This window comes from Mercenaria mercenaria, chromosome 6 (assembly GCF_021730395.1).
Source record: "Mercenaria mercenaria strain notata chromosome 6, MADL_Memer_1, whole genome shotgun sequence".
NCBI lineage: Eukaryota > Metazoa > Mollusca > Bivalvia > Venerida > Veneridae > Mercenaria > Mercenaria mercenaria.
The window spans coordinates 23093811-23120654 of record NC_069366.1 but is presented as its reverse complement, the minus strand read 5'-3'; the positions used below and the strand labels follow the sequence as shown (position 1 = coordinate 23120654).

The window sequence follows — 26844 nt, the reverse complement described above, 5'->3', positions numbered from 1 at the left end:
ATCTCGAAACTGTGAGAATGTTTTCATGATATCTTGGACAAGTTCAAATCTGGGTCATGTGGGGTAAAAAATTAGGTCACTAGGTCAAACCAAAGAAAATGCTTGTCTACACTCAAGAGGCCTCATTTTTGGTCCAATCTTGATGAAAATTGGTCAGAATATTTGTCTCCATGAAATCACTAGGTAAGATAAAACAGTTTTACATTGTTATGGTGTGTTACCCTGGTGAGCGACTCAGGGTCATCTTGGCCATCTTGTTATTATACTAGATTTGCAATTATCAATTTAATTATTACTACACCAGATTGATGATAAGAAAAGTGAACACATTGGATTAACACAAGAATAATTCTAGTTTTATAAATCTATTCATAAAACTCGTAGCTAAAAGTGCTTACATGTCTATACATAGTAAACGTAAACAGATTATATTATACACAAAGCCTGCAGTCTCCCTTGTCTTATGATACACTTGTAGGTTCCACAATCTGCTTATGACTGTCGCATATAACATTCAAGTTGATTCCAGTGTATTCATAAGTAAATAAAAATTAACAAAATTTCAAAGTTTTATTTCTCCATCAAAAATTAAATCCAAACTTCCTAAAATTGACTAAATTTCAAAATTATTTCAAATCTTAAGAAGAAATGTAAACTAGAAGAGCGACAAAATAACGTGTAAGCCCATATTTATGGGCAAGCAATAATTGCTGCCGTATGAATGGTCAATAATTTTTCCCAAGATATACGTTAGATTTATGGGCTCATGCATCAAATGCAAGAAATTGAGATGCGAAGAACTCTAGCAGCTATATTGGATAATAATGCAAGAAATGGAATGCATGTCACCAAATATTATCATAAAGAACTTAAACTAGAGCAAAAACTACATATTATCAGTACTTGCCTAATTGCAAATTATGTCATCAAAAACCGACAACAAAAACGTACTAATTAGACTAAAGGAAAAACTTCAATCTTATCCATAAAGTTCAAATTACAAATACTGGGTACTTAAATCAAGTGTGTAAGAATTGACATGGAAATGACACAATTTCTTCCAATAGCTGCTAAAGTTCTTCACATCTCGGGGTCATTTCTAAATTTACATCTAGGTTAAAATATAAAATTTATTTACAACATATTAAAGATAGAAATAATCATATCAAAATAAAATATATGTATTTAGAAACATGTATTTTTTTACAGCAACTTGGTTTCTAGTCCGCAAAAATTATACAATAATTGTTTTGCTGGTATCTTTATCAATATTGATCCGATTAACTTGAAACTTACTCCTAAGTTGCATATTAAGATACTGTCTAAATAAGTATCATTAAAACAGTAAATTCTCAAAGATATTTCACAAAAAACAATATATTCACATGCAAAAACCCAGGTTTACTACATCAGCAAAGCAAAAACTGATAAGCCCATATTACGTTTAGACAAGCATCTAAATGCTGCAGTCTGATTGATCAATGACATTTTCCCAAATATGCAAAACATTTTCTCATCAAATGCAAGAAATAAAATGCATGTCATCAAAAACTAATAACAAAAACTTAAACTAGAGCAAAACTTCATTTTATCAGTACTTGCCTAATTGCAAATACCTTATCGGTAATCAGGTATCAAAAAATAACACAATTTCTCCCAAAAAATCCAGTACGACCATCAAAATTAAGATCTTCACATCTAAGGGCCATTTTTAGCTCGACTTTTCGAAGAAAAAGTAGAGCTATAATAAACTAATTGTACTCGCCCCAGCGTACAATGGTGGTTAAAGTTTTTGATAAAATCAAATATCTCTGTTACTTTCAAAGCTATTGACTTGAAACTTAAAATAGTTATTTACTATCAAAGTCTACACCAGAAGAAACAATCCCCATAACTCTGATTTGAATTTTGACAGAATTATGCCCCATTTTAACTTAGAATTTTTTGTTAAATTTTTTGATAAAGTCAAATATCTCTGTTACTATTAAAGCTTTTCACTTGAAACTCAAAATAGTTATTTGCTATCAAAATCTACACCAGGAGACACAATTCCCATAACTCTAGTTTGAATTTTGACAGAGTTATACCCCTTTTTAACTCAGAATGTTTGGTTAAAAATTTTGATAAAGTCAAATATCTCTGTTACTATCAAAGCTTTTGACTTGAAACTTAAAATACTTGTTTACCATCAAAGTCTACACCAGGAGAAACAATCCCCATAACTCTGATTTGAATTTTTACAGAATTATGTCCCTTTCTAACTATGAGTTTTTTGTTAAAATTTTTGATAAAGTCAAATATCTCTATTACTATTAAAGCTTTTGACTTGAAACTCAAAATAGTTGTTTATTATCAAAGTCTACACCAGGAGACACAATCCCCAATACTGTGATTTGAATTTTGACAGAGTTATGTCCCTTTTTAACTTGGATTTTTGTTTACTGGCAAAGCTCTAATTCAGAGTCAAGCACTGAGAAAAGTCGAGCGCGCTGTCTTACTGACAGCTCTTGTTAAGGATTACTTCTAAAAATATATATAATTCAGTGTAACTAAAAATAACATCATTTATGGGATAGTAAAATTTTCATCGTAAAAATATTAATGAATTATTTTAATTGGCCTGCTCTAGCTATAGATGAAATCCATTAGCAGACATGTAAGCAAAGGTGCAGTTTTTCATGTTCTCTAAATTTGCATAAAGGTTAAAACATACAGTTTATTTACATACAAATAATCACAAGTGAATACAAAATATGTGTTAAGAAGCATGTATTTGTTTTAACAGCAACTCAGTTCCTAATCGGGGAAAATTATACAATGTTATAGCCCATAACTTTTTTAATATCAATTGGATTAACTTAAATCTTACACTAAAAGATGCTCTAAGTCACTTTTTTCAAAACTACCAAACAGTAAATTCACCAAGAAATTTACATACTGTGAAATCATTAATATTAGTGGGGACTAATTTTCATGGATTTTGTGGCTTAGTTAATCCATGAAATTTAATCCCAGAGAACAAGTAAAATTCCTGTCCATTTTATGTTCAAAAGTTGAAACCCACGAATTCATATCCCGATGAAATTGCCGTTATGACCAAAAACATGAAATTTCATGCCCACAAAATTTAATGATTTTACAGTACATGTATATTTCTTTTCCAATGTCCAGATTTACATCACACACAATAACTTAACTACTGAAAAATAACATTTTCTTTTGTGTATCATTTAAAAGTGTTGACTTCATGACATCTGTGCACCTGTTCTTAGTTAAGTAATCCTGTTATGTCAAGAGCCTCTGTGGCTACTGACTTCAACCGATGTGGGTCCAAGCCTTACTCTGGGCGTTGAATTCTTCATGTGAGGAAGCCATCCAGATGGCTTACGGAAGGTCGGTTGTTCTACCAAGGTGCTCGTCCATGATGAAATAATGCAAAGAGGTGCACCCGAGGTCTTCCTCCACCATCAAAGCTGGAAAGTCACCTTGTGACCTATAATTGTGTCAGTGTGACGTTAAACCCAACTAAAAAATCCTGCTATGTTACTGAAAAGCCATGGCATTTTACCTAATGCGCAGTAATACACAGTTTTCAGCTGTAAATGAACAGATGACATGTAAATAAAAGAGATAAGCTGAAAAATGTTATGTGGGGGAATGGACTAGTCGAGTCTCAAAAGACTGAGTTTGTCCATTCTTCCACTTAATAGTTAGTTTAGGGCTTTCCTCACAGACATTTGGTCAGGACTCACCCATCCCATTCTGCCCCTGCTTACTGTTGGCCAATATATTTTTTTTTTCGTTTCAACATGAATCGAGCTTAGGTGACAATCATAGAATATCTTTTATTAAATTTTCAGTATGTTTTAAAATTGCACATTTTTCCATCAGTGCTCTATATTACAAGAGAGAGATATGATGCTCTTGTTAAAACAAATAGTGGATACACATGATATAAAGCGGTGCTGTCAATTAACATGTTTAACTGATTTTGATTGTGGTCCTACGAAAATGTGTATAAGACCTTTATTTTTATTTTTTGAAATTCAGTAAAATTTTGGTATATTGTGTATTAATAAACTGATTTGGCTATTACATTTCAATACTGTCAATATGCATTCTTGTCTTTCTTTTTTATTTTTCATTTTATGTGAAACATGCAAAATTTTGTCCCTAAGTATATATTTGATAGTCCACCTGAAGTTCTTATAGTGTTTGAATTATTAATGTTCTTATTGTGTATGTTCCTGTTTTCATGCTTGTTGAAAAGTCTGTAAACAGGAAGTTTTTTATGTTTGTAAAAGAAATCAAACTTAAAAGGACTTTCATACAGGACTTTGTGGCAGAATGATTAAGGTCACTTACTAGTAGAATCATTTGCCCCTCAGCTTTCTGTGTGTCAGTTCTTGCTTAGTGTGTCAAACAAGGAAGCCATCAAACTGTTGAAGGTCAGTGGTTCTACCCAGGTGCATGCTTATGCCTGAAACAGTACCTGGAGGGCACATAGGGTTTTCATCTGTCATTAAAGCTGGAATGTCGCCATATGACCCACGTTGTGTCAGTATCTTATGAGGTCATTCAGTGTTTCTAGCTGTGGTGTCGATCAGCAGCAGATAATGTGTCTTACTCCAGCTCATAGACTTTTACAGTATTGCTTACATCATGAGTAACAACTAGTTTGTTGTGGTGAGAATCAAAGCAGACCGATAATGGAAGTTGTTCTGTTTTGAATATGCCTAACTTTGTTTTTAGATCCTCACTTATCTGGACAATATTTGATGATCCAAATCCACAGACCAGTATGTTTCCTTTCTTATCTGTACATACTCCCTGAGGACAAACTAAATCAGGATCAGTAAATGTTGATAGAAAATTTCCCTGTACGTCTAGAGTTATCACACCTTTTTCATTATCAGCCACATACACACAGTCCCTGTTTGTACTCACACTTATATGTCTACTGGAAGTGAAAACTGGTTTGCCAAACTTGTCATTTGTAATTTTATGTAACATGGTGCCACTTATATCATGAATATAAACTGTTTTCTCTTGATCAGATATGAAAAACTTCCCATCAGTGAAGGCCAAACCAGAACAGTGATGATCAATCTTCAGTTTCCTTGTTGTTGTCATCTTGTCTCCTAGTGATACAAACTGTATTATTCTGTTGTTCAGACTTACTGCAGCTTCTTGTTTACTGGTGAGACATACATCAATAGGTCCTGCCTCCAGATCTTTTTGATCTGTGATGGTATATGTAGACATATTCAGATGTTTCAACTTTTTACTATATAAATCAGCAAGCAGCAAGGAACCATCTTCAGTAAAACAGGATCCATATATTCTACATGTAGTTTTGTCTTCTTTAAGCTTAATATCAATATTCCTGTGCTGTTTCGCTTTGTATGCTGTGCTTCTTGGCTTGTAAGTTGCTTCTGCTGTAGACAACTGTCCTAATAATTTCTGCTGCTTTAGGTAGTTTTTTATTTTCATATCAGCAGAAAAACTTATTTTCGCTTCTGTTTGTTTTTGAATGGAGCTTGTGGAACTTTTAGTTTGAATAATTTTTTTCTGGGATGCTTTGACACATACAAATTCTTGGGCTTTATTTCCATTACACTTTTGCAGCTTGCCAATAGATTGTTCCAGGTCATCAATATACTCCTCAGCTTCTTTGATCTCGCTCTGTAGATCTCTTTCCATACTGTTAAACTGTGCATCAACTTCCTTGAGTGATTCAGTTTCAAGTCTCTTGAGTTCGGCTTCCAGTTCTTTTCTATAGTTTGAGATAGAATCAATTGCTCTCTGCTTTTGTTTCTTTAGCTCACTGATGATTTGTTGTTTGGCTTTCTTTATATCTTTTACCTCCTTCTTTGCTGCTAGGAGTTGTTTCTTGGTTTGATCAGAAGCTGACTGTTTGTACAGATTGTCAACTTCATCAGGAATGGAGTGTATATCCTGACATGTTCTGAAAAAAAGAGGTGAATCACTAATCCTGTAAACTCACATAATTATACAGGCTGTCTACCAATTATATTTTTATATGAAAGATTTCCAATATTTTATAGGTGTTACATATTTACCTAATATTTCTAATAATTTTCTTTTATTATATACCTATATAAATTGTGTAGAAAAATCGGCTTGTATTTCACAATTAAATATGAACAGGCAGAAAAAAATTCTGTATTCCGTACTGCAACTTCCATATTGTATGCTGCTGGACTACTTTCATTAATATGCATGGCAGACAAAGTTCTATAAATAGCTCAAATAAAACCTTCACTTAGTTCCATCTTAATATCAATAAACATTGAAGATTTCATTCAATAACAAAACAACAAACAAAAAGATAGAGGTATATAATAAAACAGTCATTATAACAGTAGCTAGATCTGGGGTTTTGTATTCGGTGCTCGTGGACTTTGCAAGGTCGGATCATACTCCAAAATCCACTAACGCTGAATACAGCATCCCAGATCGACCTACTGTTATAACTTTATTATATGTTTTGTGCATTATTGATAAACCAGAAACAGCGTTTTTGGGGTTCGATAGTGAGATATTTTTTCAAGGCGTATAAGTTATCATTAATTTAACATAGCAATGTCAAATGTTGACAAAAGTTTACTTTAAGTTTGTTTTGATGTAAAATCAACACAAGTTGAGAATTGCAGAAATCATTACATCTTGGAAATGTAACAGATCATCATAATCAGTATCCCGCAATTAACCTTGATTTATACTATCCCTGCAAAATCAGAACTTGCCTGTACAGATAAAAGGTGGTCAATCACATTTGAGCAACATCTTTTGACATTTTTTAGTTTAAGTTTATTTGTTTTGTTGGGTTAAACATCGCACCGACACAGTTGTAGATCGTATGGCGACTTTCCAGCAGTGTTGGCAGAGGAAGACCCCAGGTGCCCCTCCGTGCATTATTTCATCACGAACGGGCACCTGGGTAGAACCACCAGCTTTCCGTAAGCCAGCTGGATGGCTTCCTCACATGAAGAATTCAAAGTCTCGAGTGAGGCTCCAATCCACGTCAATGAAGGGCAAGTGATTTGAAGTCACCGACCTTAACCACTCGTCCGCGGATGCCTCATTTATTGTTAAAGATTTATTTAGGGAACAAAGAGAGCAATTACATCGAGTTAGATCCCTATTGGAAATGTATATTTTATTTCTTTTTATGGAATTTTGTAATTACCTCCCTTTATCATAAATTTATTTAAAAAGTGGACTATTTTAGTTTGACTTCAATATAATTTCTACTTTTACATTTGCATTTGACAAATATTGGGATATTTCAACTACCTGAAACAAAAGACAAGTTTTAAGACAGCGTGTAGCTTCAGATAAAACTTTAGCACTTATTTAAAGCAACTTATATCTGGCTCATTACAGTCGTGTTGTTTAATATACCTATAAATATTTATTGATAAAGTGATCAATTCACTGTGTTCTGCCAGGGTCTTTCAAAAGCCATTTTGAGTGACCCTGGTTCTGCTAAATTATCCGCATTTTAAAACAATTTAAAAGCTTTTTGTAGCATGAAAGTGAATGCACAAAGATGCGCACTGGTTACTCCGTGCGGTTGGATTATCATCAGACGACACTATATTTCGATCAACTGTCCTTTGATATTTTATCAGCTTGATATTTTGTCGTGTTAAAGTGTCATATCAACATTTTGTCTGTCCATGTGTTTTCATACAAGTTTTAAAGATTACACCAGAATTATCATCTTAAAAAGTTAATGTTAGGCAAACATTTATTTTTCCAGAATATCATACTACTTGAAAAAAATAGCTTTTTGTGAAAACTGTGATTTTGCAGTATGCTGCCTTCAAAGATTGCTTAATCTTTGTATATTAACTTGTAATTTAAAAGTATTTACCTGTGATTTGTAATTAAATCTAAATTTAAAGTATTTACCTGTAATTCACAGCTAGATCTAAAAGTATTTACCTGTAATTTATAGCTAGATCTAAAAGTACCTGTGATTTATAGCTAGATCTAAAAGTATTTACCTGTGATTTACAGCTAGATCTAAAAGTACCTGTGATTTATAGCTAGATCTAAAAGTATTTACCTGTGATTTATAGCTAAATCTAAAAGTATTTACCTGTGATTTGTAATTAAATCTAAAAGTATTTACCTGTAATTTACAGCTAGATCTAAAAGTATTTACCTGTGATTTATAGCTACACAGGTGGCACAGACAACCTCATCATGGTTCTTACAGAACATGTCCAAAAGTTTCGCTTTATGAATCGGGCATCTCTCTGTTGGAAAGGACAGTAAAGATGACCGTAGACCATGTGTACTGAAATCAGCTTTATCCAGCAATTTATGCCCTCTCATTAATGGAAAAGTTTTGTGGGTGTCTGTACATGGTATACAGAAATAGTCCTGACATTCTACACAATATTTTTCAGATTCTCGCATAATATTTTTCCCAGCACACACGCAACATTTGATGCCTGTTATTTCATCTGATGCATTATCACCACCCTTAGCTGCCATTTTATCCAGTTATCAATTTTACTTCCTTTTCACAATAATTTGAATAAGATTTAAGATTTATGTCTACTCAAATGTATCACTGGTATTGCAATAGATTTCACTTCCTTTTATAGAGTATTGAAATTTTATATAAAGTATAATTATCTTTGTACCTGTATATCTTATTCAGTCAATGTGAAGGCAGGACATGCTTTATGATTATAAACATGCCAAGATAAATTTAGAGTGGTATAAGGGACTAATCAGTGTTTAGTTTAAAGGTGGTCAATATCATTTAAGCAACATTTGTTTGTATATTCTATTAGAGATTTATTTCAGAAAATAAAAAGACCAATTACATAGAGTTAGATCCCTATTGGAATTGTATTATTACTTTTTAATTTTTATATATAGGATAAGATGTTGTGCGCTCGAGATAAGATGTCGAGTACTCGAAATAAGATGTTGTGCGCACGAGATAAGATGTTGTGTGCTCGAGACAAGATGTCGTGCACATGCAGTCCCTTTCCGGAATTCAATATATATATATGAGTACATTGACAATGGTTTTGTAGAATAATATATTTAATGCTGTATATGCTGTTTAATTTTCATGTAAAACAATTTTTTCTTTCTATGATTTGGTGATGTTCAAAATTTTTTCTCCGAAACATGGACCTAAGTCTTAATCACCTTTAAAAGAGTAATGTTATTTTAACATAACTTACAATCTGACTAAAGTACATCTCCTATTACGCTACGCATAGGATCTGACAACGAGCTATTGATGGCCTCGTTCTGACAACCCTTCCGCTAGCCAATCAAAAGTTAACTTACAACATTCTGCAAGCTTTAAAAAGCCTTGGTATTTGATATCAACAATTTTTATGTCGAAAGATGTCAGATAGCCGGTTAGCTCAGGCGGTAGCGCACTTGCTCTGTAAGCGAGAGGTCACGGGTTCGAGCCCTGGATTATCTGCAATTTTTTCTTACTCTTTGACATTCGAACAAGTTGTCTGATTGGTTCAAACAAAAATAGATTTGCGAAAATAAAAATAGCAATCTTGGAAATCCAAAATATACAGAAGACGAATGTGAATGGGTCGTTCTCAGATCTTCGTTTAGAAGATCAAGTACTTTAGTCAGATTGACATAACTTACACCTTAGCACAAAATCGCGGTTACATTTTGTGCAATGCAGTGACGCGGAACGTCGTGATGTCAGGCGGACTATTGCACGGTCAGCACCTTGTGAATCAGTTCTAGGCTTGACTTCTATACAGACACATGTATTTTCGCCACTTCAAAATGGACGAAAGGAGTTTAAAAAAATAGCCTTCGCAGTAAAAATTAAAGAAAAGAACGCCAAACTATTGAAAGAGATGGGAACTCTCATCAGGTATACAGGTGCCCCAAAACATATTTCTCGCTCAAACATTATTCCTAAATTCCAGCATAAAAGAAACGAAGAACAGTTCAAACACAACAGTTCACTTGGAAGCCGGAATGATCGAAAACACTAAAGAATCATTAAATGAAGCTTGAGACATGATGAAACATTGGCAAAAATTAATTCCGTTAGCTAATTTGTCGGATCTCGGTTGGAGACTCCTATTGGAGTATGAACAAAATTCTATTGCCGACAACAGCGATGACGAGAAAAGAATCTACAAAGCCAAGGCTCGAGCATCAAGGAAAGCACGTTCTGACAGGTCGAAAGGCGGGCGAAGTCATTTCAATCCTTTTCGGCGGTCAGTGGAGCCGAGGGTACCTGCTGCAACTCCCACCGTTTCCAGGGTTCAGCTAGCCAATCTGGTCAATGGCATCGTCCGGGTCTATGTTTGCGGAAAGAGTGGTCATTGGAAGGCCGAGTGTATAACTTAAACACCTCTGTTTCTAATAATAAGATATAAGTAGATTGTTTAATTCTGAGTTTTTCGGACAGGCCGGTGACTTTGCTACAAGTTGTTTATCCACCAGCGTATAGAAAATGGTGTTGTTTCAAATGTAAGTACAGTTTGTTAGGATCGGCCGCATAGCAGGTCAAACAAGAAATAAAGATAATTTCTCAAGTCAGTCGTTTAGCAAAACATGAAAGTAAGCGGAGGGAATGTTCTGATAACCATTATATTTTAAGTGTTGTGGAAAACAGGTACAAATTACTGTTCAGAAAGGTTCCTACCAACATTCATTTAAAGAACAACAGGCTCAATGAGTCTGCCAGGGACAATCCATTGTTTGTACCGAAAGAAATACAGTTATTGTTAGATAAATGTATTATATGGGAAGTTACTGAAAAACTGAGTGATAAATCCACTGACGGTACCGTAGCTTACAATAGTGATCGTTACTGACAGGCAAACCAAGATTGGTCCTAGACTGCAGGCATATAAATCCTCATTTGCATATATTCAAAATCTAGTTTGAAGACATATACATAGAGTCTGCATATGCAATCAAATAACTCTGACATGCATTTTAGCCAAATTATGCCCATTTTGGGTTTAGAAAATCCTAGTTAAAGTTCTGCATGCAACTAACTATCTCCAAAACTAATGCAGATATTGGTTTGAAAGATATTTTAACATTTAGGGTAATATTCCTGCTTCTGGGACAACATTTCGACTAGTCGAGCATTGGCTGTCTTACGGACAGCTCTTGTTTGTGGAGTTGTGGCCTTTTACGGTGTATAAATAATTTATTCATTCATATTTCAGTTGACATTGTTTGAACTTACATAGAAGGTCACCATTATGTAAAACTTTATGAAATGGAATAAATTGTAAAAGGGCCAGAATGCTTAACAGTAGAATTTTTAGCTGCTCAACCAGGCCACCACATTGGCTTCCATTCATCATCCACACCTTGGTTAAAGTTTTGATGCAGTTTATTTCTGTAACTGATTGATGGATTTGCTTCAATGGCACCAATATTTCACGAATCTTTAAATTTCAGACACTTTCAGTCTGTCTCTGTTATTACTCGAGGGATTAGATTCAAATTTGAAATAGTTGTTTCACATCATCACCCACATCCTATGTCACAACATCAATAAATCTGGAATCAAAATTTTATGAATTACGCCCCTTTTTTGCTTGGATTTTCAGGTTCAAGTTGAGATGCACTTTTGCTCGATCTCATTTATTACTAAATAGATCTGGATCCATGCTGGTCGCAAAGCCACTAAGTTGGTTTTCTCATGGCACGGCTCAATTGTTGTGCAATATACCACCATGAAATATTTATAAAGTGAAAAAAATGTTAGAGAGTTTTGTGTCTTTGTTAACTTATGTTGAGATTGAAGTTTAAAACAGTTTATTTTGGTACTGATCCTGTTGAATAAAATATACATATTAACTGCCGTCTTAGAGACATGCTTTGCATTTTTAGAGTTGTGTTCTTCATTATTAATCTGTAATAAGATCCCCTCTGTGTTTCTTTGAAATATGAAATTGATAATCATATTTCCAGCCTTAGAGTTCAAAGAAATTGAAGAAGTGTTGATAAAAGTGCCTTCCTTGAAAATGTTAATTCTTGTTTGTTTTGGTTTTTGGATATGGCAACTTGTTTTGGACGTTTCTGTGAGCCAGGAGTAAAATAATTAAGTTGAGATTCATTTTTATGTATGCCTGGTATTTATATTGTTGTCCTAAACATAATGCAAGGAAGTGCGTAGAAAGTCTTGTTTGGTTCTTGAATTTTATGACTTGAATATTGTTGCAGAAAAGAATTACCATTAATACCTGACCCATTGTTCAGCTTTTATGACCCAGTACCAATGAATAATGAATATGCAGATATTGATATCTTTATCATTACGTTTACTAATGCATCCAATGGTGTTACCTTACTTTTAAAGAAAATTCTTGTTTATATTATTTATTATGCCCCCCTTCAAAGAAGGAGGGGTATATTGTTTTGCAGATGTCGGTCGGTATGTAGACCAATCCGTTTCCAGATGTTAACTGAAGAACGCTTGGGCCTAGGATCATGAAAGTTGATAGGGAGGTTGGTCATAACCAGCAGATGACTCCTATTGATTTTGAGGTCAAAGGTCAAGGTCACAGTGACCCGGATCAGATAATCAGGTTCCGGATGACAACTCAAGAACGCTTGGGCCTAGGATCATGAAAGTTGATAAGGAGGTTTATCATGACCAGCAGATGACCCCTATTGATTGTGAGGTCAGTAGGTCAAAGGTCAAGGTCACTGACCGGAACAGTTAAACCGTTTCTTGACGATAACTTGAGAATGCTTGGGTCTAGGATCACAAAACTTGATAGGTAAGTTGACCATGATCAGCAGATTACCCCTATTGATTTTGAGGTCGAAGGTCAAGGTCACTGACCCGGAACAGTTAAAACGGTTTCAAGACCATAACTCAAGAACACTTGGGCCTAGGATCATGAAAATTAATAGGGAGGTAGGTCATGACCAGCAGATGACTCCTATTGATTTTGAGACCAGAGGTCAAGGTCACAGTGACCCAGAACAGTTAAACCGTTTCCGGACGATAACTTGAGAATGCTTTGGCCTTGAATTGTGAAAGTTGATAGGGAGGTTAATCATGACCAGCAGTTGACCCCTGTTGATTTTGAGGTCAATAGGTCAAAGGTCGAGGTCACATTGACCCTTGTGTACAGTTACCAAATAATTTCTGTTCCTTGTGCAGTTACTGAATGCATTCAAAGGGGGTATTTCGTGTTCTGTGAGCTCTTGTTTAATTTAATTCTACTTTGACAATAAATATTAGCTAAGAATGTAAAAGGTAGTTCTGGATTTGAGATTGTAAGAAGGTTTATGAATTACTTTGACATGAAACTTGATATCTGCAATATTCTGTTACGTTTTAACCATATATAATCACTTATGGGATTGGCATGTAATCCATCATTGTTTTGAAGTTTCATTAAAGATTAAAATATTGAACTGCTTCTCTCATTATTCTTTTTTTTTTTTGCCCTTTTCTTCCTACTTTTTTTTTTGCCCACTCTTCCCAACCCCCAAATTTTGAGGTGAGCACTAATCTCAGAATTTGTGTTGCTCATATCTAATAAAGTATTTGATCCAGAGTCATCAAACCTCATAGGATTGTTATTCAGCACAGGAAGTTGTGCACCAAGGGTTTTAATTTGGATCTCAAGCAGCCAGACAGAGTTCTGGCCCTTGATTTAGTCAAAAATATGCATAAAAATACATAAAAGTTGTGCCGCACAAATCTAAAAAAGAATTTGACCTGGGGTCATGAAACAACATAGGAATATTATTCAGCATATGAAGGTGTATGGGATTTTGTTCTAGATATTTTTGTCCGACCAAAGTTATGGCCGTTGATTGTAAAAAACGTTTGAATGGAATACATGTTTGTGTCGCATGAATTTCGAAAAGTATTTGATTTGCAGTGGTAAAACAAAAGGGTATTCTAATTGCGCACCTGGTGTTCTGTTTGGGATTCCACTCTACCACACTGGAGTTATGGTCCTGGACTTACTATTTTTAGCTCACCTGTCCCGTAGTGACGGGGTGAGCTTTTGTGATCGCATTTTGTGTGTCATCTGTTCACAATTTGTTGTGAACATGATAGAGACCACATTTTGCAATTAGTTTTGATATAATATCTCGGATCCTTTCGAAAACTTGCCATATCCCATCGTGGGTTCCAGAGTTATGGCCCCTTAAAGGGCCAAAATTTGCTATTTTGGCTTGTGAACATGAAAGAGACCACATTTTGCAATGGATTTGAATCAAACTTATACTAACATAACATATCGATTCCTTTCGAAAACTGGCCAGATACCATCATGGGTTTCAGAGTTATGGCCCCTTAAAGGGCAAAATTTGCTATTTTAGCTTTTGCAGCAATATAGAGACTTCATTTATAGTTTGATTTGATACAAACTGGCAAAATATCTTAAGCAACAATATATCTTGGATTCCATGATGAATCCTTCAGATCCAAAAATAGGTACCAGAGTTACGGCCCCTGGAAGAGCCAAACTTTGTTAATTTTTACCTTGTGAACATCATAAAAGTGACATTTTACATTTCACACTTACACACTTTAGTCACAGTAAGATCTCGGTTCCTTTCAAAAATCCGGCTAGATTCAATCATGGGTTCTAGAGTTACTGCCCATGAATGGAGCAAAGTTTTCTGTTTTGGACCTTTCAGCAATATAGAGGTTTTATTTATGCTTGAATTTGATACAGACTTGCATAGAATGTTTATCTTGATGATCTTTAGGCCAAGTTCGAAACGGGGTCATGTGGGGTCAAAAACTAGTCATCATGTCAAATCAAAGGAAAAGCTTAAGGTTTAGGAGTATATCACCAAAACACAGAAATATTTTATAAACGAACAACATCGTTACCAATATTTTACCTGACCATAACATGTTCTGCCGTACTGTCCGTACCTAAAACATTCTGAAAAAGTTGCCCCCCTTTGAAAATGAATGCCATTTGTAAAGAAATAAAAATAAACAATTGCTGAAAACTGTGTTCCACTGGATTTGCAAAGTTGCAGATATTTCTAAATAATAGCTATTTTAAGCAAACGCAAACAGTATTTTTACTGATTTTCTCTATTTGTACCAGGGTAGGAAACTGATGGAATTTGGCAGCTGTTATCTGTCCTGTATTACTGCATGAATGCATATGCAGTTATTTTCCTACTGCAAAGCATTTCAAAAATTACTCAAAGATGGCGGGAAAATTCTGATTATAATGAATTTGCAAAGTTGTAGATATTTCTAAATGCTGGATATTTCAGGCATACGCAAACAAAAAGGTGAATGGTACACAGCATAGCACAGTACAAGAGTTAGGAGTAGGACTGGAAAACACTCTAGGAATAGGGTCAGTAATTCGGTCGAAAATGTGCTTCCGTGGTGTAGTCGAAAGAAGTCCAAAGTAAACAGATCCTAATTATTCCATCTTATTTTTTGCAATTTCGTGTAAAACAGGAGCTTTAATCACGCGTTTTCACTGCTAGAATACATTCTGCATGAAATGAGACGGTTTTCATATATACAGCAGACCGAGACCGAAAGTAGCGGTTTAATTTGCGGGCAAGAGCAAATATGCGCCATGACCAGCACTGACTGGCATTTCATTAGAATAATTCAAACAAATAAAACTTTGACTAAAGTTTACAGTAAAGCGACCGTAGGGCCTAAATTTAGCCCAGCAAATAGATAGGATGTGGCTTTAATTAAATGTCTATATTTCTGCAATATCTAGATTTTTTACTGAAAAAAGTAAAGAACTTTGATAGGAAATGAATCTTAATACAGTAATATTGTGCAGAAGTCGGACACGAATGCGAAGGAAAAGAAAAGCAGCACATACTGCAACGGTATGATTTCAGTGTAACAATATACAGTGAAATATTTAATTCATATGTTAAAGAGACAGTTTAAAACCCTTTTCGTTTTCTTCGGTTGTTCCCTGGAATACTAATAGATAATAATAAAAGCAGAAATTGTAGTAACAAAAAATGTGCATGCTATATCTTCACTCCAGTGAGATTCAAACCCACGCTCTCACATGTTTGAATTAAATTCGAAATTATTAAATGAGTGCGCTAACCTTTAGACCACTTTGGGTCCCTAGAAAAATAATACTTTGTATTCTTTATATTTTGAAAATTCGACAATTGGATAATTGCACCAATTATATGTATATATACTGGACATTCGTTCGCACGAAATCTATTTATAGAATATCTGCCGTGGTCGAGAGGTTAACGCACTGGACTTCGAGTTTAGCGACCCCGGTTCAAACGCGGACATTGGTGCAGTTGTTTTGGGGTAATTTTTGTTTTTTTTCGTTTCAACTATTTGGTTTCATTACCCAAAGTAAATCATACTTTTTTCCCGCCTGGTCTGTTATTCGCTTTTATTTAAAAATGCAACGAAATCGGAATAAAAGTCGATCGGCGATTTCGTTTGAGAAAGACATATTCATAATTTTAACATGTCCAAAACATTGTGGAATGATACTTATTTCACTTGGGTATTGATTACTTTTTACTCGGACTTTATCATAGACTCCCTGTGTAAAATCTGAAACTTTTAACTAAAATAAAAGTATTAAATCGATATAATATTTCAGTGAAACTTCAAAAGTTTGTTGTCTGTAGCATCATCTTGGGCATGTGCAGTGAAAAATCTTAATTTGATTTCTAAAATAGTGTGATATTTATTTCTAAAGTCACTATATGCTCATTGTAAATATACTTCGTTATACCCAAGTGGAAACTGGCAGGTACTCGAAAATGCAGCTCTCTGATTGGTCAATTAGAACCCCTAATGTACTGTGATGTCATGATAAAGTTATGAATTTCATGACGGCTGCTGTTCATTTAATGCTAGTATCTATGTAAAATATATACCATCTCGTAGGTGATACATACAGTTAACTTGAAGCCATAAACAAATGCTCTGGTCACAAGAGTGAAGCAAGAGCGGTCAGCACAGAACTAGCCATTGCCAAGAAGTCAAGGAACTATACGGTAATAGTTCTATGGTCCACTGGTGTGGCTAAAGTTTGAGTCATTAAAGGTTTAATAGTATAAAAATGCTTCAGTTGCCTGCCTCGGTCGACAGGCCAACAAACACATCGTTTCGAGTCATAAATATTTCGTAATTCACAGTATTTCAGCGCCCGCGAACCTACTGATTTTCTCACTTGTACCAGGGTAGGAAACTGATGGAATTTGGCAGCTGTTATCTGTCGTTTATTACTGCTTGACTGCATATGTAGTGTTTTTCCTAATGCGAAAGAAGTCCAAAGTAAATAGATCCTAATTTTCCCATTTTTAGTGCAAATTCGTGTAAAACAAGTGCTTTAATCACGCGTTTTCACTGCTAGAATACATTCTGCATGAAATGAGACGGTTTTCATATATACAGCAGAACGAGACCGAAAGTAGGGGTTTACTTTGCGGGCAAGAGCAAATATGCGCCATGACCAGCACTGACTGGCATTTCCTTAGAATAATTCAAACAAATAAAACTTTGACTAAGGTTTACAGTAAAGCGACCGTAGGGCCTTAATTTAGCCCAGCAAATAGATATGATGTGGCTTTAATTAAATGTCTATATTTCTGCAATATCTAGAATTTTTACTGAAAAAAGTAAAGAACTTTGATAGGAAATGAATCTTAATACAGTAATATTGTGCAGAAGTCGGACACGAATGCGAAGGAAAAGAAAAGCAGCACATACTGCAACGGTATGATTTCAGTGTAACAATATACAGTGAAATATTTAATTCATATGTTAAAGAGACAGTTTTAAAACCTTTTCGTTTTCTTCGGTTGTTCACTGGAATACTAATAGATAATAATAAAAGCAGAAATTGTAGTAACAAAAAATGTGCATCTTCACTCCAGTGAGATTCGAACCCACGCTCTCACATGTTTGAATTAAACCACTTTGGGTCCCTAGAAAAATAACACTTGGTATTCTTTATATTTTGAAAATTCGACAATTGGATAATTGCACCAATTATATCATTCTCATCCATCAGATGTTCGTCAAAATCCTGAGACGTTCATCTGGGGAACCACGGTAGACCTCTGGTATGCGAGAATGCAATTATATGTATATATACTGGACATTCGTTCGCACGAAATCTATTTATAGAATATCTGCCGTTGTCGAGAGGTTAACGCAGTGGACTTCGAGTTTAGCGACCCCGGTTCACACCCGGACTTTGGTGCAGTTGTTTTGGGGTAATTTTTTTTTTTTTTTTTCGTTTTAACTACATGTATTTGGTTTCATTACCCAAAGTAAATCATACCTTTTTCCCGCCTGGTCTGTTATTCGCTTTTATTTAAAAATGCAAAGAAATCGGAATAAAAGTCTATCGGCGATTTCTTTTACCATTATTTGTACAGAAAATAATTCAAATTTTTTAGGGAGGAATAGGTTTTTGTCACCGGCAGTTATTTGCTGGCCAGTTAAAACACTTTTTTTAAACATGGTTAATTCTAAATGTACACCGTTTTCTATCTTTTAGCTTACAAAATATTTGTATTAGATCTATTATGACTGTAAAACTATTGTTTTATTTTATGTATTAGTGTTTGTTTTGTTAAATTTGTTGTTATCATAATGCTGATGCCCGTATGGGCCCAGTTATAAATAAATCTTGAAATCTTGAATCTCACAGATTCCCTCCCTTGACGTGCATTTAACGTTTACAACCGCTGTGAGGAGTGTGTGAACAAATATTAAAAAGAGATAGGATCTGATAACCAGACTTCCATATCTGCTTCTGTTTCTTCAGTTAGTCGCCTGTAAGACACATACAGTAGTGTATATTGTATGCACTTGTAAATATATCGCATAATTAGCACGACCTTAATGGAGGATGCTCCTATAATTTTTTTAAACAGATGCGAATATTACAAGTTACGATAAAACGCAGATTTATGAAGCCGCTCTCTATGCGAATACATGCCCAGAGAGAGGGTCCGATTTCCCTTTTAGAAAGAAAAAGAAGGTCTTAACATAAGCACTTTTGAACAGTGCGTCGACAAGTTTGGTCGATTTCATAATTAGACTGAAGAAGAAAAAGAAAAACTCCAAGAAGGCATGATGACAAAATGTGTAGGATAGAGGGTGGGTGTGATGGAAGATTTGATATTCGTGAAATACTGCTAACACGGTCCACTCTCACTTCTTTACATCTTTAAACTTAACATTCTAATCAAATAAATCTACTAAAGGTCGGTCTTCACATTTCCAGTTCTTATTTCCAGATCCTCAAAGCGATTACCTTCAATTGCGTTCATTTAATTAAGTGTACCGTATGCGGAAGTAATCTCTGCGGGGAGTTTTATAAATGTTCATTGACATAACGAGGACGGTACCCATGTGCAAACGGGTAGGTATCATTGTTTATTTTCATCCATCGTCAGAGGTACCATCAGAATGGACAGGATGCATATAATTGAAATTTTATCAATAAAAGTAACTTGCAGGTACACGACCTATATGTTTTGTAGTTGCGTATGCATAGTTCTACCAAAGAGAGTGGCAAATTCAGTTATCTCAACTTCGAACAAAGAAAAATACGTCTCAAAACGTCAAAATACATGAATTTCGTTACATTTCTTCAAATTTTATAGTCATATCAATATTTATTATGGACGAATATTTTCACCAGTGCGAATTAATGCTAGTGTTAATGTTCATTCAAATTAAGCATGAAATAGTGGTCCCAAAAATGAATACCCCACCAGCCTTAGAACAAATAATGAGTGTTCAAGACTAAACTTTGTAAGATCGGTATGCATGAAATGTATCAAATATCTTTCACTAATTACGATGAAAGAAAACTAAATCAACCTTTGAATTTTCCAACTTTGGAATGCACAACCTTGTGACACAATGAAGTTTTAATCTAAGGGGAATTCTACTGTTCAAAATAACCACATAGATATCATTGATATAGCTCACAACAACTCATATGATCCTGTATATTATTATTATTATTATTATTATTATTATTATTATTATTATTATTATTATTATTGTATTATGTAAAGAATATTGTAAACAAATAATAATATTTGCAAACAGCAATATTGAGTCTCAGAGATTGTACTGGTCTTCACTAGCTGATATGATGATGACTTCTTTTATGAAAAAACCCTCTTGTGCCTGGTTAAAATGAAAATTAAGGTCATAAGTCGCAGATATGACCTTATTCTATTACATTCCATTTCAGCTGGGTTGAAAAGAAAAGGTCGTAGGTAGCAATTACAACCTTCTTTTCAGAACTCACTATAATAGCTTTTTTCCGATTCAAATTAACTCAACATATAACATTGCCATTGGCTTAAAAATGGATCTAATGCAGTGTGTCTTTTAAATGCAGATTCTGAATATGTAAAATACCTTATATTTCTAAGGCGTTGAATTGTGAAAAGGCAAATGTAGTACTGCTTTAATAACTTGATGACAATTGAAACTGTCAGCCATGATTTATGTTTTAGCTGTGAAATTGCATATATCTAGTAACGGGTTGAGTGAAAATTTTATAAATAAGAAATTTTCAACAGTACAGTTTAACATTTAATTACTACTTTTTATTTCTAGGAAGTTTAATTACTCGTGCCACAATCACAATTATTAAAAAAAACTATTACTATAACGTATAATTGTCATCCATTATTGTCAACATCACATAATGCTATATGATTTCAATGTACAATATGCATTCCTTTCCTATCTTTATTCAAGTCTGCTATTTACTTTGCACCAAATAACTGTTCACAATATATTTCATTATCAGTTTCCATCACCTAGAATATAGATTACAGTCATGCTTCTGTCCTGTATATTGTTAGGTTTTTGTTTTGTTTTTGCTTTTTTTTTTTTTTTTTTTTTTTGGCTTTTTTGGGTTTTTTTACAGGAAAAATAAGTATAAAGATAGTATTAAATATTTTCCTGTTGTAAAATACTCGAAATATTTGGAACTGCATCAACCATCTAGTAATCCGTTATGTTTTGTGAATAGATTCTCTTTCAAATTTGTCACACTATTGTATTGTAAAGAACAATCTTAAATAGTATTATTCATATGATATTTGGAATACTTTGATACTGCCCTTCCTTGACATACCCACAAATAACATGTTCTCACAACAACAAACACTCACTGGCTCTTTGATACTACCATGTGAGTTGTCCAGAAGTATTTTTACTTTGGCAAGATCAGACGATAGCTGATGCACATTGTCTGAGCCCCGCCCACACAGATATACAGATCCTGAAATATCTACTGTTAGCTTTAATGGGTCAGTCAGCTGCTTGTCTTTGTACACACTTAGAATATTACCATCAAACGCCAGGCAAGTAATTCTGTTCCTGTATAAATCTGACACATATATTTTTGTATTTTCTGGACTGATAGCCACATATTTTGGAATGCTAAACAAAGGCATGTTTTCCAAATCTGTATCAAAAGTTAGTAACACCTTTCCCGATGTGTCGAAAACTTCAATTTTTGGAGGACTTAGAAAAGAAACAACAAGGTTTTTCTGGCAGCAGGCAATTCCGCAACAACTTCGACCAACTCTTATTTCTTCACTCTTGATAAAAGACATGGTTGAGCTTGAGAAATAGAGTACCACTACAATTCCCAGGTTAGGAAGTGTGGCTACTGCTTTGGCCTCTTCAAATTTTGCTACATCTGCAGGCCCAGATGCCATTTTGACCACATCAAAAGAGTCTTTCTTTTGTTTAATATCTTTGAAATTAAGAAGAAATTCTGTCTTTAGATCTACCACCAGAAGCTGCGTTTCAGAGAGTAAACACATGCTAGAAACACCAAAAGATGGCAAGTTTATTTCAAAATGGAAGGCAGCAGACTTTTTTCTGTTAGATACATGCATTTCTTTGAGACTGAAAAACAACTTTGTTGCATCCAGCTGTTCTGTTGTTGTTTCAGTGACAGTAGACTACCTGATATGGTTGCATTTCTGCATTGGTTTTCACTGCATACACTTTTGTTTCAGTAGATCTTTACTTTTATTTGCAGATTTCATTGCCATGAACAGCTTGCATCTTTGCCTTGAATTCTGCTTTAGTTCTATGTCTGACTTTAATGTTTGCACTTCTGTTGGACATCATCGTTTTGTTTTGCTGACAGAGTGCCTGCAGTTTTGTCTCCTGTTCATTCTTTGTTTCTTCAACACTACTCAAAATGCCCCTTTCAGCTCTGCTAATCTTATCTTCAAATTGCTTCTGCTTCTTTCTGGCAGTTTCAACTTTTTCTTGCCTTTCTTTTTTAAGATTCTCTATAATATCTTTCATTTTCGTATCAAAATGATCAATGTTGTCTTGCTGCAGTTTATTGTATGTTCCAACAAGTTGTTCTTTGTGTTCAGTAATCACTGATTTTGCTTTCGCTTCCAAATCATCAATGAAGTTTGCGTTAGAGTTCAGCTGTTCTTTGGTAGTATCTAGGTCTTTACACATCTTGTCAATATCTTCTTTCAGTGCCTGCAACTCCTTACTGTGTTCAATACCTTTAACTATTGTTGGCAAATGAGCAACATTTCTACAGGTTTGATGTTGGCCAGTCTTGCAATTTACGCATGCAAACGTTTCGCATATACCACAATAAAATTTTATCAGTTGGTCCGGATGATTAGATCACTTTTTCATAGCAAAAGTCTTGTGGCATATAAGTTTTGTTTAATTGTTTATGTCCAGGCATATATATTGTTTATGGTAAACAAGGCATGTTGTACACATATATTCTGCACAGTCTACACAAAGTCCAGAGGCTGTCTCGTACTTTGCAGCATGTTTTTCACATTGTTCACAATGCATCTCTTGTACTTCATCGGAGTCTTGTGTCATAGAGTTTCTATCATCATTTGTCTTACTGGTAGCCATTTTCGTTTCCTTAAATTTGCCAATTAAATTCCACAGGTCATCTTGTTCGTTTCGTTTCAATGATATAGCGTACGTTAGTTTTGTAAATCTTTAAGCATTCCAAAATGCAAAAAAAATAAAGTTTTCTACCATGACAAGCATTGTATTCCACATACATACGTCACAAAATTATCTGTTTATACTGTTCAAAGCCATTTTAGCTGGCAAGCGTCCAACATAAACTAACTAAAAATAGAAGAAGCTCTATTATTTGTTATATCAGTTGTAATGTTCTTTAGTTGGGTTCTATCATTTTATATTCATATGGAATAGTATGTGTGAGTCCCTGATCCACAGATGTGGTTGAAGAAACATATACAAGTGTACTGTTCAACATTTATTCAGAAGACTGATGCTGGCGGGAAATGGTCAAGATCTTGTAGGCATGCACATGTAATGGAATTTTACTGGGTGCTTTGAGAGTTCATGAAACATGATCTCATTACATTTCCCTCTCTTAGAAATATTTAGAATCTTAATTGCTAAATCAAGTAATATTCATAGTCCAGTTTCTTCCCATCAGTCCTGTAATGTTCTTTCGCATTTGAGTATCTGTGTTTCTGACACACAGAACACTGAGAAACATAGTCAGAAATTTGTTTGGCCATGCCTGGCCAGAACATGAGTTCTCTTGCTCTTAGAGTGGTTTTTTCCACCCCAAAGTGACCTTGGTGAACTGCCTCTATCAGATGTTTCCTAGCAGTGGCGGGAATAACTATCGTCTGACCTCTGAATATTAGGTCGTCTGCAACGGAAAGTTCGTCCCTGTGATTAAAAAATTCCACTATTTCAGCTTTACAGTCTGCGCGGGAAATTGGCCAACCGTCAATAATTGTTTGTTTTAGGAGCTGCATGTTAACATCGTTTTTTGTGTCGAGCCTTAACGACTCTAGACGGCGGTCAGAGATGTGCAGACCTTTAAGAACTGTGTGAACATGAATGTCAAGGTCTTTGTTTTCAAATGTCAGCTTCAGAGGCTGTCTAGACAGAAGGTCGCTAGTGGGAATTTCTTTACCCGGTACAAATTGCACGTCTAAGTCGTATTTGCTTAGTGCCAGTCTCATTCTTTGTAGTCTTGGCGGACATGCACATAGATGTTTTTGCATTATCGCACATAGAGGTTTGTTGTCGCTATGAACGGTGACCTTTCTACCATAAACATACTGGTGAAATCGAGAGCATGAAAATACAATCGCGTTCATCTCTCTTTCGATATTGGCGTATCGGGACTCGGTTTCCGTCAGGGTTTTACTTGCAAATGCTACAGGGCGGCCATTTTGGAAGAGGGCGGCGCCACACCCATATAAGGAACTGTCACATTCGAGTATCACCGGCTGTTTAGGGTCAAAATACGCCAGAACAGGACTGTGCGTAATGATGTCTTTCATTTTGTCAAATGACTGAGTCTGTGGTACGTCCCATAAAAACTCAACATCTTTTTTTAACAATGCTCTCATTGGGCTAGTTACCTCTGCCAAGTTTAGTGCAAATTTCTGCATGTAATTTGCCATACCAAGAATATTTTCTAATTCTCGTCGTGTCTTCGGGACTTCGAGGTTTGCAATAGCCTCGATTTTTGAGGGGTCAGGCTTTAATCCGGTTGACGTGATCAAGTGACCAAAGAACGGTACTTCTGTAACCCCTATCACGCACTTGTCAGGATTGAACTTGACACCTTTTGACCTTGCTCTCTCAAGAGCGTTCTTTAAGGTCAAGTCATGTTCCTCTCTTGATCTACCATACACAAGTATGTCATCTACAATTGCCGTCAGTCCGTCAAGTCCTTCAAATACTTCGTCGATTTTCTGCATGAATATGTCACTCGATGCAGATATACCGTAGGGCAGTCTCAGCCATCGGTATCGCCCGAACACTGTACTAAATGTCGTGAGAAAAGACGATTTCTCGTCGAGCTTTACGGACCAGTAGGCATGTGTAACATCAAGTATATTGAAGTACTTTGCGCCGGTAAGTCGTGACGTCACATCGTCAATCGTTCTCATGGGGTAATGTGGACGTTTTATTGCGTCATTAAGATTCTTACTGTCAATACATACTCTCAACTGTCCTGATTTTTTCTCAACTATTACCAGGGAGTTCACAAAATCTGTTGGGACAGTGACCTTTTCTACGATTCCCTCTTTTTCCATGCGATTTAGCTCTTGCTTTAATTTCTCTCTCAGGGCTTCAGGAACTCTTCTAGGGGGGTTAATAACCGGTGTGGCGTCCGGTCTAATATGCAAACTAGCTTCCCCGGGCATGGTCCCCACCCCTTTAAATAGGTCGCCATATAGAGTCATCAGTTTGCTCTTGTCTAAGGGTTCACAAGTATCGATAGAGTACGTTAACTTGACCAGACCTAGTGTAAGACATGTGTTTAAACTCAGCAGGGGAACAGAGTTGCTCTCTACAATGTAAACAGCTGATAAACAGCTGACTCCGTTGTAACCTAGATTTAACCTAATCATGCCACGAATTGGCAATGAGTTACCTGTATACGAGGTTAAACCATTATCAGGGGGTTCTAAGGGGTAACTGATTTTAAGTTTTTCAAAATGGCTGACTGGGATTACATCAGCTGAGCTACCTGTGTCTATTTTAAATTTCAGTGGGGTCTGGGAGGGGCCTACGGACAAAACTATAAAGGCTTGCTCTGGAGGAGACAAATTTTTCGAAGATGTACAAGTATTTACCATGTCAACAAAGAAGGTATCCTGATCACTATTATCACTCATATTTAATCCGTTTAAATCCAATTCATGCACTGACTTGTTTCTACATACGCGTGCGAAATGATCTTTAAATCCACATTTATTACAAGTAGCGTTTCGAGCTGGACATTGTTCATGTCTTTGGTGTTTATTGTATCCGCAGTAGCTACACTTGGAGTTCGCCGTCGTCGGTGGTTTTCGCCTTGGTTGTTGTTGTCGTCTGCGTTGTGACGGTTGTGTGTCTGGTTTTGAGGGTCTTTTCTTCACTGCGTCGATGTTGTTTGCGTTAATTGCCTTCAGTTGTTCCTGGCAATATTCAAGGTTTTGCATAATTGAAATAGTTTTGTCTAATGTTAATCTCTCTCCTTCGTTTATCAATTTCTCTCTTGCTTTGGCGCTGTTCGTGCCAAAAACGATTCTGTCCCGAATCATTTCATCGTTGTTGTGGAATTGGCACTCTCTTGCACTTATTCGTAGACGGGTTAGAAATGCGTCGAATGAGTCCGATCCCTGGACTTCATTGAAAAACTTATACCTGGCAAAAATCGGGTTCAGCTTCGGTTGCACGTAACTTTTGAACCTTTTGTAAAACGTGTTCAGTTTTTTGGCTTCAGCGTTGCTGATAACCCATGTCTGTTTGATTTCTCTTCCGCGTGCACCGACCCATAGAAGCAGATAATTTACCTTTTGTTCTTCAGTTTTTTCACTCAGGGGTCCTTGAAAAATTAACTTCACATGCTCTTCAAATTTTTCCCATTCATTAACAAGATTAGATGAGTTCCAGTCAATAGTTGGCGTTGGTATTCCTTCCATTGTTTATAAACTATGTAATCCAATTTTTTATTAATATTCCATACTGTCACAATAATCCAATAAAACACTTCTGATACCATGTAATGTTCTTTAGTTGGGTTCTATCATTTTATATTCATATGGAATAGTATGTGTGAGTCCCTAATCCATAGATGTGGTTGAAGAAACATATACAAGTGTACTGTTCAACATTTATTCAGAAGACTGATGCTGGCGGGAAATGGTCAAGATCTTGTAGGCATGCACATGTAATGGAATTTTACTGGGTGCTTTGAGAGTTCATGAAACATGATCTCAAAAGCAACAGAGATCCATATTTAGCTATTCTCGAATACAGGAATACACCCCTTG

At 35.4% G+C, this 26844-nt stretch overlaps 2 protein-coding genes across 2 annotated transcripts; both read right to left on the bottom strand.

Annotated features, from left to right (window-relative positions):
* Positions 1-556: 556 nt before the first annotated feature.
* LOC128557642 (tripartite motif-containing protein 2-like) lies at positions 557-8676 on the bottom strand. Its single transcript, XM_053545404.1, has 2 exons — positions 8198-8676; positions 557-5968 (listed from the first exon to the last, which is right to left on the bottom strand). Exons 1-2 carry the CDS (start codon positions 8530-8532, stop codon positions 4624-4626), a joined length of 1680 nt encoding a protein of 559 aa, XP_053401379.1. The 5' UTR covers positions 8533-8676; the 3' UTR covers positions 557-4623.
* A 14775-nt stretch (positions 8677-23451) lies between these two features.
* LOC123535914 (uncharacterized protein K02A2.6-like) lies at positions 23452-26493 on the bottom strand. The gene has a single exon (XM_045318678.2). It carries the CDS (start codon positions 26491-26493, stop codon positions 23452-23454), a length of 3042 nt encoding a protein of 1013 aa, XP_045174613.2.
* Between the last annotated feature and the right edge of the window lie 351 nt (positions 26494-26844).

Bases quoted from the DNA above. Each gene is read 5' to 3' on its own strand.
- LOC128557642 (XM_053545404.1), bottom strand. From the start codon at position 8,532: ATGGCAGCTAAGGGTGGTGATAATGCATCAGATGAAATAACAGGCATC. The intron at 5,969-8,197 runs GTAAATACTTTT...TCTTTTTTTCAG, and splicing joins TGTGTAGCTATAAATCACAG to AACATGTCAGGATATACACT.
- LOC123535914 (XM_045318678.2), bottom strand. From the start codon at position 26,493: ATGGAAGGAATACCAACGCCAACTATTGACTGGAACTCATCTAATCTT.